The sequence below is a fragment of the Apis dorsata genome, unplaced genomic scaffold (genome assembly GCF_000469605.1).
Source record: "Apis dorsata unplaced genomic scaffold, Apis dorsata 1.3 scaffold_174, whole genome shotgun sequence".
Taxonomy (NCBI): Eukaryota; Metazoa; Arthropoda; class Insecta; order Hymenoptera; family Apidae; genus Apis; species Apis dorsata.
Window position 1 is genome coordinate 363,677 of NW_006263462.1, and position 15,501 is coordinate 379,177.

The 15,501-nt window shown below is 29.4% G+C and overlaps 2 protein-coding genes across 32 annotated transcripts in view; both read left to right on the forward strand.

Annotated features, from left to right (window-relative positions):
• The first annotated feature begins 549 nt into the window (after nucleotides 1–549).
• Nucleotides 550–12,769, forward strand: LOC102678443 (serine-arginine protein 55). 31 transcript variants are annotated; one of them, XM_006614274.2, is made up of 12 exons: nucleotides 550–714; nucleotides 2,956–3,082; nucleotides 3,957–4,027; nucleotides 5,573–5,653; nucleotides 6,350–6,373; nucleotides 6,524–6,580; nucleotides 6,787–6,856; nucleotides 10,778–10,851; nucleotides 10,928–11,146; nucleotides 11,432–11,557; nucleotides 11,849–11,971; nucleotides 12,033–12,769. In XM_006614274.2, the coding sequence occupies exons 2-12, from the start codon at nucleotides 2,957–2,959 to the stop codon at nucleotides 12,187–12,189; spliced, it is 1,128 nt and encodes a 375-aa protein (XP_006614337.1). In that variant the 5' UTR covers nucleotides 550–714; nucleotide 2,956; the 3' UTR covers nucleotides 12,190–12,769. The 31 variants fall into 31 exon arrangements, with proteins under 31 accessions (XP_006614337.1, XP_006614343.1, XP_006614335.1 ...); XM_006614280.2 differs by having other exon boundaries at nucleotides 10,928–11,116; XM_006614272.2 differs by lacking the exon at nucleotides 5,573–5,653 and adding an exon at nucleotides 5,683–5,778.
• Nucleotides 12,770–14,213: 1,444 nt separating this feature from the next.
• The window catches only part of LOC102677749, a 10,057-nt gene continuing 8,769 nt past the window's right edge, over nucleotides 14,214–15,501 (forward strand). The window contains exons 1-6 of the mRNA XM_031509769.1: nucleotides 14,214–14,475; nucleotides 14,592–14,674; nucleotides 14,735–14,948; nucleotides 15,037–15,117; nucleotides 15,178–15,252; nucleotides 15,332–15,468. Of these exons, the coding sequence (XP_031365629.1) occupies nucleotides 14,277–14,475; nucleotides 14,592–14,674; nucleotides 14,735–14,948; nucleotides 15,037–15,117; nucleotides 15,178–15,252; nucleotides 15,332–15,468 (789 nt within the window). The 5' untranslated portion in view covers nucleotides 14,214–14,276. The remainder of the gene's footprint in view (nucleotides 14,476–14,591; nucleotides 14,675–14,734; nucleotides 14,949–15,036; nucleotides 15,118–15,177; nucleotides 15,253–15,331; nucleotides 15,469–15,501) is intronic.

Consider the following 15,501-nt stretch of genomic DNA (forward strand, 5'->3'; position numbering starts at 1 on the left):
TTTAAAGTAAAAAAACTTAATTTATATTTTTTCTTACAGTACTTGTATTATATTAAAAGAAATAAATATGTTAATTTATTTCAAATTATGAAACTCAGTTTAAAAGTAATATTGTTTAAATATTATTAGCTTTCAAATGATTATTTGAATATCCCGCTCTATATGACTGCGCATATTATATCGCATGTGAATTATATTTGCACGTATTTATGACTAGCAGTTAATATAATAAAAATTATTAACAATTGTACTTATATTATGATAGTAAGTAACAATTTAAGACAATGAATAATTATAAACTTTATTATTTTAAACGTAGTAAATACGTAACTTATTCATAGAGAAAAATTTTGCTAGAGAGGGGATATTAATCTATACGATAATACATGAAGAAATATTAGTTTATATTATATGTAATAATATTATATGTAATAATATTATGTTATTAGTAAATAATAATTTCATATTATTATATAAGATTTATACAATTTATTTTAAATTATAATAAATTTCTAATTCTAGGCGTCTGGTATCGAGACATAAACAGCTAGCGACTTTGTTTTTCGTTGTGTGAACCCCGTTTTGTTTCCGTTATTGCAACGAGCCATCTTACTTCAGACGCCGATCATTACTTCTTCTAGTAATTTCAGTCGTGTCGTGTCGTGAGAGCATAAGCTTTTAGTGAACAAAGCAACATTTTTTACGTATATTCAGGTAAGTTTGTAAACATTTTTTTTTCTGTGATATTATACATGCATTAAAAAAGTAATTTGTTTGCAAATACTTTGTTTTTCGGATGGAATAATCACGAATCATAAATACCTTCATATCATATCATATCATGATGCTTTAATGATAATTCATAGATAATAAAAGAAAAAAATTCTAATTGTAATTTTTAATCGTGATTCAAATTATTCATTGTATATTTTTGTATTATATTAATGACGTGGCAAATGCTTTCCAAATGCTACGTCGTATGAATGATTGCTCGCAAGATTTTTTCATGATTAATATAATAGATTTTCAATTTTATATATATGATACATATATACATGTAATTATTTCTTAGATATTATCTTGTTCTATGATTAATTTATAGCTCTTCCAATTTAGCGTTATCGCTAAATTTTGCATCATACTGATAATTTTCGAGAGGTTTTCTCGATTACAGAAAAAATAATGTTTTGCTATAAATATAATTATTTTATATAAACGCATTATGTTTTTGTAAATACAGTTTTTATCTCCATATAATCGGTAAATTACGTAGCAGAAAAGGAGGACGATAAGCAATCACACGACCGCCATTTTATGAAACGAGTGTCCAATAAAAAACACGGTTTGTCGCTGGTGCTTGAAATATACTACATTTTTTTTAGATTAAGTCCCGCTTATTACATAAAAATATTAATTTCAAAGAACAAATTAAAATTTTTATAAAAAAAAAAAAAAATACATAGCTCTTAATCTTCAAAAGAAATTGCGGTAGGTAAAGGAAGAAATTTTCAACGTATGGTATAAAACGGTATACTAACATAAAGTACAATCATACTTAAAATCTTTTAATAAATGTATAAAAATATTTTCTTAATTATAAATAAATAGATGCAATAATTTTATAGTACAGAGATTTTAAAGATTAATGCTTGGATGATAAATGTGTTTATAGTATATTGAAATAAAGTTCTATATATTGCACATTGTTTTACATATTTGTAATAATTTTTAACATTAGACGAGTTCGATATTTCCAATCAAATTTTTCGTCTTACTATTTTCTCTATTTAAAATAATTAAATATAAATACCGAACGCGACTAATGTTCATATTTTCTTAATACTTGCTTAAACACTTTTTGGCTGAGTAAGCATGAAAATAAATATTTTAGTAGATAATAGTAATTTATCATTTCATCAGTGTGCAAATTAAAACACTTTTTGTTTGATTATATGTAAGCAAAGAATTGTTTGTTACCTACAAGTGCATGAGATGTGCTTAACATTATTATAAATTATATTGCTTTAAATATATTTTTATCTTTTGGCTTAAAAACAAACTATAAATAATTCAATAAGTTGTTCTAACTTTCTAAAATTTTTTGTACATTCAATATTGTTGTATTATTTTAAATATTATATTATTTTAATAGAATCGACTAGATATTATTATAGATATTAATGCTTTTATTTTTAGAATTATTTTTTGTTTTAATGTGGAATGAACATATGGCTTTGAATTATATACATATTATAAATTTTTGCATAAAATTTAGCATGTCATGTGATTATATTTATTTTTAATTTATATTAATGTAATATTTAAATATAATTTAAATTTTACTTATCAATGTATTGAATTTTTAATTATATATTAATCTAACATTTTAATATTTTAAACTTTTTATTAATCAATCATTTTAATTTATTTCATTAAGAATGTTCTGTATGATTGTTATAGAAGAATGTATGATGAAGTACTATATTCAACTATAAGGAATGTTAGGTTTGGGAAAAATATTGATATTATAATAGCATTTCTACATTGCACTTGTGATCTACTGCAGTCAGTTTAATATCCACAAATAATATTTTACTTGCAAAGCTTTCTTTGATATAGATTGCCAAAATACAGAAATATAAAATAAAGTTACAAATATCAATTTTATTGAGTTGCATTGCCATTCTCAGCCAGAATATTGGAAATTAACATAACAGTACTTATGTTGTCATGTGAATAAATGACAGGTTCTTAAAGTAGCCTGTTATGTATGGTATTTTTATATTTTCCTTTAAGAATGAGCACCCGAGTATTCGTTGGTGGATTAACATACCGGGTGAGAGAGCGCGACCTTGAGAAGTTCTTCCGGAAATATGGTAGAATCAAGGAGGTCGCTATGAAGAATGGATTTGCCTTTGTGGTAAGTCTAATGTGGTTCAATTGTTTTTTTTACAGTATGGTAGGGACAAGGGTCTATGTCGGTGGGCTTCCATACGGCACCAGGGAAAGAGACCTTGAGAGATTTTTCAGAGGCTACGGTCGATTCCGTGATGTCCTCATCAAGAACGGTTACGGTTTTGTTGTAAGTACTTGAATCAAATTTTATACACATACTTAACACTTTACTCTACTCAGTTTGGTCTTATTATTTATCAATTTTTATTAAAAATTTTTTATTTGCAAGTTGAAAAATTATGTATTACATTTAGCGCTTGAAAATGCATCCATCTTTATTTCCACTAGGTTTATGAATTATCGTCGATATGTGACATATATATACTATGTTTAAGTTAAGTATCGATATTTTACGTTCGTTATTTTATCTTTTATTTTTATAATAACTTTAAACTACGATATTTAAATAAAATTTTGATATAATAATTTTCAAGTTTTATTATATTTTATTAATTTATTGCTGACCAAAATGTGTAGAAGGTAAAGTGTTTTACTTAAAAAATAACTTGAACTCGTGAGTTGATCTGACCTACCTTGAGCCCTGAACACATTGGTACTGTGGCTGCTTAATGGAACTGTGTGCTGGTTTTCATCGATTAATCTACAAAATATTTGTAAGTTATGTATTATCAAAAGGAAATCGTGTTACTTATTTAATTGCCACTTATATTTGAGGTAAAATACCAATTATAATAAAATTGAAAACCAAATTATGAAATCAAATAACTTTTTAAAATTTTCTAAATTAAATTTATTTAAATTACTAATTGAGTTTTCTTCTTCTATAGATTGCTATTTCATTTTATTAATATGTATTGACAGAATTCGTGAATTATTATTTATATTAATGATTGCAAATGCATATATACACTGTACTCCATACTACATCAATGAGATGAATGCATCGAATAACATGAATTTTATACAATATTGCATGTAAAAAATGAAACTAATAAATTTTTCTTATATAATGATTTATGATAAATATATTTTGTTTGCAGGAATTTGACGACTATAGGGATGCAGATGATGCAGTCTACGAACTCAATGGGAAGGAGCTTCTAGGAGAAAGGTAATAGATATTAAAATATTATGTGTTCATACATATAAATATATATTAGAAGTATGAAGAATGGTGTAGGTAGCATGATTTTTTGCATGATTAGTTTTTTTTTTTTTTTTACTATGAATTTTAATCTTTATTTATTCACATTTATATAAATATTAGAATTTGTAATTTTCAATTACACAATCTGTAAAGTAATGTGATTATTGAAAATTACAAGAGTTCATTATTTTTTATATTAAATTTTTTAAAATATTGACAACTTTTTTACTATTTATTTACTATAGTTGTATTTTAAACATACATTAAAAGTGTAACATTAATATATTTCATTATAATTTTGATTTAGTTTACACATATGTTATTAATTTTAAATATTCTTTAAAAAATTTTAAAATGAAAACATACAGCTTTGTTAATGTTGCACATAATGAGTAGGATTATACATGAGAAGCAATAGCATTGAAAAAAATTTTTTTTTATATATATATATTTTTTTTATTTTACTAATCTTTCATACATTATTGAGTAAAGTGCTTTCGTTCTAGACATTTCCCAGTTATTTGCATTTGGACTTAAAGGTATTGTAGAGTTCTATTGGTTATAAGAAACCAATAATTAAATATCTTTGTTTACATATAATTTAAAAAATTAATATTATTTTTGGGAATAAGTCAATTATAAATTAATTTAAAATTGTAAATAATATTTTTAAGGTTTTATTTTTCCTTGTTTATATTAAAATCTATATTTAAAATATTTAATATTTTTAAAGTATATTAGATTTTATTTTGTATTGATATAATAATCTGCTGTTGCTTCTGTATAATTTAAAATGCAACATATTTACGATTTCTTTTCTTTGGTTATTGACTTTAAGTTTAACAACGGCGTCTGTCCTCCAAATTATTGATTGGGTTTGTTCTGGAATAAAAGTGCATCTTACTTAAATAGCCGATATGACTTGCCGCCATTTTGAACTACTTCCATCAATTCCCCGATATATATATGTATTTAAAAAGATTATTGATAAACTTTATGCCTCAGAATTTTAAGTAATGTATATTGCTTCTTTGAAAAATTATTTAACAAATCAAATGAAAAAAAACAAGATGTTTGTAATCATTAATGCGTTTTCATAATTCTCTGGTGATCGTAATCAATTTCGTTGAGTGATTCCTAGAAATAATGAAAACTGAAGCAAAAGGAATAAAAATGGAAAATTACAAACATGAATGATCCCAGTTAATTATGAGAAAGCTTCAAGAAATTTTATACAATATATAATTTACATTGATGAATAAGTTGCGCATTATAAGTGGACAGCAACTAGAAAAATTAGAGAGGGAATGAAGAGACAAATACGATGATGAGGGGACAGCGCCTGGCTGGACTTTGTAGATAAAGAACGAGGCGGATGATATTTGAACGGATTTCGAGAGGAGGCTGAGGAATGGAAAAGAAAATGGAAAGAAGGATGGAAGGAAGGAAGCAGCTTTAGAGTAAGAATTAGTCGAGGACTTAGGCGGGGTTTTGTTGGGTGTGTTTCAGAGTGGCGGTGGAGATAGCACGGGGTGTTTCAGGGAGGCGAGGCGACCGTGGCTACGGACGCTCACGCTCCTGGAGAGACAAGTAAGCATATCCAATGTGTCTTGTTACAGAATTACTGTAGAGAGGGCCCGGGGGACACCTAGGGGTAGTGACCAGTGGCGCTATGGTGACTCCCGTGGTGGTTATGGGGACTCGAGGCGATCTGCGTAAGACACGCTATCCTTTTTTTTATTTTATCAGAGCGATCATTATCCCCTCCTCCCCTGCAGGCAATCAACTTGAGATATGCAAAATCTTAAATAAATTTTTTCGATTTAAATTTTTTAAATATTTTAATATAAAAAAAAAATATTTATTCAAACCAATTGTATGTAATAAAAGATGATTTTGCATATCGCCCGTACAGGGAAGAACGTAACCTTGGATATGATAAGCTCTAGAATAGAAAGAGTATGAAAGAAAGAGTGAAAGAGAATGAAAGGGAATGAGTACATGTTATAAAGCTTGCCAATTTGCATACGATGAAAGTTCGTCTAGGCACTGACGAATTCTAATTAGTTTGAATTGGTTGTCTTGGATTTGACTGCTCTCCCGAGTACGTCGAATTAATGAAAGTTTTAAAAAAAAAAAATCTCGCTAGTCGAGAAATCTAACATATTTAGTATATATAATGCCTAGTGAATACCCTCCCAGACATTATGTTTATTACTGGTAGTTGAGAGAGGTGGATCGATGTAATTGGCGACTAATAGATGTGTGGTATTGTGTTTGTTACAGCCGAGACGATATGCGGCACGACAGGTACGCTATTGCTGCATTTTGAGTAGATTTGATTCGATTGGAACAGGTGATTGATTGTGTGCCTGAGCAATGAGTGCAGATCTGTAGTTATTTGCTGAAAGTTTAATCAACGATCCGTTATTTCTGTTCACATGACATCCCTTTTTGCAGAGATAGTGTGAACAGAAACACGAGGACTGCATCTAGCTACAAGCAATCATTGCCCAGGTACATACATCCAATGTTACGCTCTAACGATACATCTTATAATTTATTCAACTTCTAAATAATTGCAATATTGAATATTATAAATCAAGTTTTGCGTTTCCATTCTTAGAATTTCGCTATTGTTACGTATAAAGTCAGGTCCAAGACAAACCTGCTTCTTTTAAAATAATACAAAGTGGTTAATTCTTGTGCTTTTCCTTTTTTAGATATGGACCACCAACACGCACCGAATACCGGCTCACCGTGGAAAATCTATCGAGTCGTGTCAGCTGGCAGGTAAGCAATATCTGTACCCTTGCTTCACATTTACTACACATCCGATAGCTTTTTCGTGAGTTTGATTGCTACTCGAGGTTTCCAGAATGATGACGATATGCGAATATTTCATCCAAAATGCGCGCGGGGACCCAATATATTCTCGCTGGCGTTTAATCGTTCCGGATTTCATATATTCCCCGAGTTGAACCAAACTTACACGCGGTGGCATTTTTAGCACTAATGTTTTTATTCGATTTTTCTTTCGCCATTTTTAAGTTCGTTTACGGATATCTGAAACTCAAATCCGAGTTTGCAAAAAAAAAAAAAAAAAAAAAAAGATGTACATTTTGATCAAGTAAGTCTATGGCATAATTTTGAAGTAAAATTTTTTATCCTAATAACTTCCTCAATGCTCAACAATGCGCCAAAGAAACGAGCAGAATGAATGGAAAAGGAAAGAACCAGACGAAAAGTACAGAAACAGAGATATAGAAAATGTTCCTTGAAGTTAAAAAGAACAGGCATGTGATCTTTAAATATTGAAACAAATCTAATAATAAATAATAAATGCTATGAAAATTGAATCGTGCTGTTGGAAAGAAGAGGTGTGTACGATTAGAAGACGTCGAGCAAATAAACAGTGGAGAAGAAGATTCAGAGACATGAGATAGACCAACCGAGAAGGGCAATCTTGGGAAAACGATGGGAAATGCGAACTATGTGGGAAATACCAGGACGCACTCCATCTTTGATCTTATAAAAGTGGTGTATATACGTATACATCTATGTACACAAATCTCTAAATGTCCATGCTAATGAATTAAAAAAGAGACAGAAATAGAGCTCCTTTGTGTGCATGTGGACCAAGTCTTACTTGATCAATATACATTGCATAATACATATATATATAAATATATATATCGTCTAATCGTACTTTTCGGATGATTGGTTATCTTTTGATGAAAAAAGTATACATATATATGAATTTCTCTCGCTCAATTCTTCGACGTTCCTTTTTCAATTTATTATTTCATTTACGTTCGGCCAACAGTTGAGAAAAACAATAAAATTGATGTTCTTTCCGAAGAGCCATGTCCTCTTCACCGAGGAGGGGTGACCGGTAGGGCCAATAGACTGATGATGTGCGATGATAAAGATGACGATGCACGCGATGGGCCCGCCTTAAGGTCAAGTGGCACCAGGTTGGTTTCTGAGGTGTCCCGGGTGAGAGAGATAACCGCGTGGCACTGGGTACACCTACCACCTACCACCTTCTACTACTTGCGCAGTGATACGTGGTGAAACCCAGTGACGAGATAGGTTCTTACGTATCTGCGATCTTCTCATCGTGATCGCTGGGAGAGAAAAACGTCGTCTGCCTTCTACGATCATCAATGACTCTGACCTGTATCTTTGCCTGGATGTGTACAACAGCAATCACCACTATTTTACTCTCTCTCTCTCTCTCTCTCTCTCTCAATATCTTTCCATATCATTATCACTATCATTGTTACCAAACATTTTTTCTATTATATCCTTTATAAAACATACCAGTATCATCTTCACTCTTTCTGATCCTTCTGTATCACATATACTCTTGACATTTTATTACTCAACTTTATTATTGACCCTTTATATTACCTTTCATAATGACTGCCCTACTATTACTATACTATTACTATTACTACTACTACTACTACTTACTACTACTGCTACAACTACTACTATCACATTTATTACTACACCACGACTGTTACTGCTACTGGTACGCCACCAACCTAGCCATCTAGTAAGTCAGGCAGCGGCCACCCATGAGGGCATACACGGGCCGAAACCCGAACCATCCGCGACTACGCCACACAGATCCGTTCGACCCAACCAAGCGCCGTTGTGTCTGGCCTTTCTCTCTGTCCGTAAGCAAGGTGGTGCCTGGGCCCAAGGTAAATGCGTCACCTTAACCGAGTGTACTCTTTAGATATATACATTATATCTATATATATATCTTATATATACATACACTTTTGTAACTTGTTCTCTTATTTATTGATATCATTTTAAGATATATATTATATATCTGTTAACTGTGCACCATAGTTCAGGTGTTTTATATGTATATATATATTCTATCTATATTAATATAGATCTCAATTGAAAACATTCAACAAGTTTGGAGCCGTGCACACGCAATATAAACCACTACCGGAAACAGAGGACCAGTTTTACAATTTATTTATATGATATATCATGTATATCATATATCAAGTGTGCTCGAAATTAGGCATCCGTTAGTTTAATAACAACATATATATAGTTGGTTTATTTTTTCGTACTTTGTGCATATTCGTTGGTTATTATTAATCACATTTTTAAATAATTAGACGTTTACGTTTTTTACGAAACGTTTATATATTTTATATCTTTTTCGAATGAGAATAGAATATCAACTTTTCTTTATGCAAGGCAATTTCTTTCTTTTTGTTAGAATCCATTTTCTTCTCTTTTTTGGGTTTGTGTACAAGATATACAAAAAAAATATTTCAGTCATCAAGCGTATTTGCAGATTATCCATTTAAAAACGGAACAGTTGTGATGTATTGACGTGATTCCTAGCACTGTTTTACAATACACGCCGGATACGATTACATAGGAATTTCGAATACATCGAATATGAATTTTTTCTGAAAAAGTGGCGTGTTATGGATGATAACCAAGAGACATCAAGATGAAAAACAAGAGTTACCTGCATGCACGCATCTATCAAGAGAGAGTCCATAAAGCCGTACCTGGTTCCCACAAATACTACAATCAGAATCAAGAAAACATAGTGGATGCCAAATATAGATTTTTTTTCATCATTATGGATGATGAGTTACGAAGAATAGATCAGAACCACCTCATAAAATCATAGAAAATGTAATAAGAAAAGGATATTACATCAAGAGGAATACAAATTTTCCAGAAGGAAGATCTCCAGAAGGAATGAATGATAGCAAAAAAATATTCTACGTTGGTTTTCTAAGGAAAATAGGTGGAAATTCAGCATGGGCTCAATTTTGGATATTTTGAATTTCATTTATCAATTATGATAGCAAACAAAATATATTCCTTATCCTGTATATATTAATTACATTTATTTTTGTCAGCTTTGAAATACAAGTCATAATCTGAAAAATATTTTAAAAGCTACGGAAAATTTTTTTCAGCATTTTCAAGACCAATTCATCTTCCATTAACTATTTGATTTCACAAGCAACTGTCTTTCTCTCTGCCTTATGCAGTTCCATCTTTTCAACGGTCCATATAGTTTTTGATTGAATTATATAATTTAGAATTTCTTTCTGCATTAAATAAATGGTAGAGAAATTGACTTTAAAAGTTTTTTTTATATATATTCATGATTTTAATGAAGTTTTATTGTGAGCTGCTCTGCAGAAATTTTATTCATTAGTTTATTTATTTAAATAAAAAAAGTATTTTAGAAATATGTTAATTATTTAAAAAATATGTAAGACTATATTTTTCTGCAGGGTGGAGGTTTGACTATACAAATGACTATACTTGTTTTAAAGATTGAATTGCATAAAAAGAAAGGTTGCATCAATCGCAGATACTAAATTCGAGCACATGTTTTCAACATATATTTTCAACACTGAAGATTATGGGCAGACAGGAGACAATAACATGGTTTTTTCAGTAAGGATAGATTCTTATGCTATATGTTTCAGAAGAAGGAAGATTATTACATAATATATATTAGAGGAAGTATAGTGAATAAAAGTGCACAGGATACATTTTAACTTCTGCGTAATCTTTAGTATAGAAACACAAAACTTAGTTTTATTCATACCTGAATATTAATCGTACTTTGTTATAATTAATTGTAAGACACGTTTTCTTTTCATTATAATATACTAATCCGTATTTTTGTGTGATACTCAGGATTTGAAGGATTATATGAGACAGGCTGGTGAAGTGACATATGCAGATGCACATAAACAACGCAGAAACGAAGGGTAAGTTATATTGATTTAAAAAATTTTATTTGTTATATAAATATAATTTGATTAATTATATAACTTAATATTATAGAGTTGTAGAATTTGCAACATATTCTGATTTGAAGAACGCCATCGATAAATTGGATGACACAGAACTAAATGGACGTAGAATCAGACTTATCGAGGATAAGAGACGGGGACGTCGTTCAAGATCCTCAAGTTCGAGATCAAGATCACGGTCACGATCTCGATCTCGTCGCCGATCCCGCTCCCGCTCAAGGTATTATCGTCGTTCTCGATCCCGATCAAGGTACTGTCGGGGGGGCGGCAATGTCTCCATCATTTTTACTTTAATACTAATCATATTTATAGCATATTAACTTCTAATTTCAATCATTTCAAAGTTACTTTCCATATTTCATGGTTAAATTTAAAAATTTTCTTTTATGAATATTTATCATACATCCAATTCGTCATGCATGATATAAGACATCATAATAACTTAGAACAACTTGTAATTGATATAATAATTATTTAATTAGATATATTTTGTAAATAATAGTTCAAATATATTACAATTTTTTTATTGTATCAGGAGTCGCCGTAGTTCTCGCAGCCGTAGCCGTCGCAGTAGCCGTTCCAAATCAAGAGCACATACTAAATCAAAATCGAAATCGAAATCCAAATCACCTGAACGTAGCCGAACTCGATCTAAATCCAAGTGAGTATCAATCTTCTATTAATATTAACATCAATTTTAGTTATATAAATAATTTTGTATAACATTTATTTGCTATTTTTCTTGTACATTTATTTGTTATCGAATATTAATGCAAATTTTCTATATTTATAAATATTTCATTTTTATTTTTGACATTATGTTTGGATTAATTTTTTGAAAAAAATGTCATTCTATTATATTAACACGAAAAGTACATGAAATCATTTAAAAAAGTTTATATTTTTAATTGTATTTTTTTGTATTTTCTTCATTTGAACTATAATTTTCCAGATCAAGAGACCGCTCAAAGTCGAAATCTAAGTCAAAGTCCAAATCCAGATCTCGTTCTAGGTCCAAGGCTGAGAGGTCAAAGTCCAGGTCACAGTCCAAATCTAAAGCTAAGTCTCCTTCAAAGTGAGTTTAATCGATATAGTTAGCGCAAAAAAAACAATCCACAGTCATCTCTTTAATATAGCTCTTCTTCCAGAGATAGATCTAGCCGCGAAAGATCGCGAGGTGACATATCGAGATCTCGATCAGGCAGTAAACATAGCAAAAGCCGTAGCCGTTCTCGTTCACCAATGAATGGCGATAAATCTCCAGAAAGTAATAAACAAAAAGTTGTTGATTAAAGAAAATGTGGAACAAGAAAAGAAGAGACTTTTATCGTGAGAAGAAAAGAATTAAAGAGGAACTTTCCTCTTTTTGTTTCTTTTTTTCTACGACTAAATATATTTAAGAAGCCAATTTTTCATGCCTTTCTTTTTAAGAAACGTCGATTTTTTTGACATTACTACTTGTAATTAACATGTACATCGTATTATGGATAAGTGAAATTCTTTAGATCTTGTAAAATGAGGGACAGCGAAACAAAAGAAGTGAATGTAATTAACAATCGGCTTAAGTATAATTAAATAATTGTACATGATTTACTTAATGGAACCAATCTGTGTACATTAGTTATACGTAATTTTGATTGTACACTTGTCATCTGAAAAACACCATTCGCATTTAGAGAAATAGGATGTCTTCATACGTACCTTAAATGAATTCTATACATTTTTTGATGTATCATCTTATATCAAGGAATTCTCTATAATGGCTTTTTGTATATATTCCTAACAGTCACATTACAATAAGGAAATTATGTGATGTGTATTAAATTTAGTGGTAAGCGGTATCTTATCAATAAAATTTCGCGCTAAGCCTATATTTTTATTTTCTTTTTTATTAATTAATTATTTCAATTATTAATATTTTTTATTTATTTAAATATTTTGTTAGAAACAAATTTTTTTACAATTCAGATAATTAATCAGCTTTAAATATTAGATATATCATCGATTTTCAAGTTTCAATCTCTTTATAAAAATGTCAAACGAGATGCAAAAATGAAATGCCTAATCGTGTAAAAAATCATATATATGCTCATTATGATTTTGAATGCAAAAAATTATATTCGATTCAAAATTGATAAAGTCGATAAGTTTTAAAAATAATTTCTTAGATACATTCTTTTATAAATATTCCTATATGTTATATATATTGGACTGTATCCATAATTTTTTTATGACTAATATGAATAGAATTGAATTATTCATAAATTAAAAATGTAAATATATATAAAAATATATTTGACAAAAACGAATATGTTTGTTTATCATATATAAAAATTACATCGAATAAATTCTGATAAAAATTTTACAATCAAAAGATTAAACGAGAAAGACAAGCCATCTTTTTGCAGAGCAAGTATAAGAAAAGAAAGCGAATAAATGGAAAAATTAAGTAATTGGAGAATCTTCATCGTCTTTAAAATTTCTACGAAACTTGAAAAAAAGAATGATATAACAAGAATTGACTATCAGCGCCATCTCTTGAGTACCAAATATATTTTTTCAAGAAAGCAAAAATCGAAAATTAGCGATATCTTGAATATTTTTAAAGAGATAAATCTAGCATTCAAGAGATGGCGCTGATAATCAATTCTTATTCTGTTTTATTTCTGTTTTTTTCTTTTGTTCTTTTTATTTTACTTTATATTTATTTCATTTGTGTTCTAGAGATGGCGCTAATTCCCTAATTTTTATTATATTTCTATCCTTTTCTCATTATTTGTTTTTCTTGTTTGTATTTGTTCTTGGCATGTGATTACAGACGAGATACGGAATGTCAATGAACATATTTTCATCATTTCTTTTACAAAACTGCAATATGTCTTAATTTTATTCTAAGTCAAATCGATAACGTTAAAGATGAAACTAAAATGGTAAGAATATTCTAGTATTCTCGAAACATGGAACAGGAAGTGCATTAAATGTTATATCTATTCTGTATCTCGTCTGATAGAAAGCATAAACGTCAAGTGGTTAGTAAATAAGTAGATCATATTCCTGCGAACATGTATTTGTAATTGTGAATTTTAAGATATATATTTATAAGAAAGAAGTTTCATTCACACTTTTTAATGTTTTACATTTCAATTAATTTCTGCGCATTATTCATTGAATATACAAATAGTGTACATATATATAAATATTATCAAAGCAAACTCAATGTCGCTATATGTCTCATCGTCTTTTGTTTTAAATGTTGTCAATCTGTCAATGAAGTCAAAACACTTTTTTTTTTTAAATATATGACTTCCTTGCCAGTCTGGCAATCGAATAGATGGTCTTTAATATTTTGAAATAAGGATAATAAAGCCTGTGTTGTTCGAATGTCTGAACGCCGAGATTCCACGTGTCAAAAACATGATTTGCCGAAATCATTGCAAGGTACAGAGGATGCCGAGTTCGTTTGGAGTATGATAACTGAAAGATTTCCAAATGCTGCACCGCTTTTATGTGAAATGGAAGCAGTTATCGATCGAGCAGAAGATCTTCTCCAACAACTGAGAGCACCTTGTCGTGAAATTGGTAGATTTCAATCATTTTTAATAAAGTCTTTTAATTAATCTACATTTTGAAATATATAAGGTAAATTTCATTTTTTTGAAAGTAGAATTTAAGAAAAATTTCTCACAATTCTCTAGAGACATCAACCTCTTTTTGCACACAAGATTCGGAAGAATCAACTGCAATGATTTCCGCTAAGGAATCAGCTACCGAAAACGACGTAGGTATTGGAAATCAATTATAATTCAAATTTAGCAATTAAATTATATTTCTACTGTAGATTGTAGAAAGTGATACCATAAACAAAAACGTGGCAGAAACACAAGTTTCTGAAACTAGTATGTATGCAACGGAAATCAATTTGAATAAGAGTCAAGATTCAGTTATTAAAGAACAGGATACCGAAAGTCAATCGCTTGATTTGATTACGCTAAATCATTCTAATATACGGAAACATTCTAGTGATGAATCTTCTTTAGTTACTATTGAAACAAGTTTGCATAATTCTATTTAATGATAAGATTCTAATATGTATGATGTAGATAATGAATAATTGAATACTTGATCGTTATTTTTATTTAGATAACTATCAAATAATAAAAGAGGCACATAGCTTAGAAGAATGGGGTAAAATAGTAGATAATGCTCTACGAGAAGATTCTGGTATTAATAATGATTATAAAACTGTTTCTTTTATGATTTTAAGTTAATTTTTAATTCCAGACGAGGTACAATCTGTTAAAAAAACAATTAATATGTTCGAAAAACGTGTCAATTGTGAAGAAACAAAAACAGACAGTTACATAAATAGTAATTTTACTTAAAATTTCAAGTTAATTTAATAAACAAATTTATATTAGATGCAAATATTTTATAGAGCACGAGGACTCTTGCATTATTCTGCATCGTCAAGAAATAGATGCTGGTGATTCTGTTATACAAATTACTTCCGAACGAAACATGAAACCTCAAAAATTAATCGAAATTAATGATGGAATAAATGTTTCAATCAAAGTAAAAAAAAAAAAAAAAAAAAATTATCGTTTT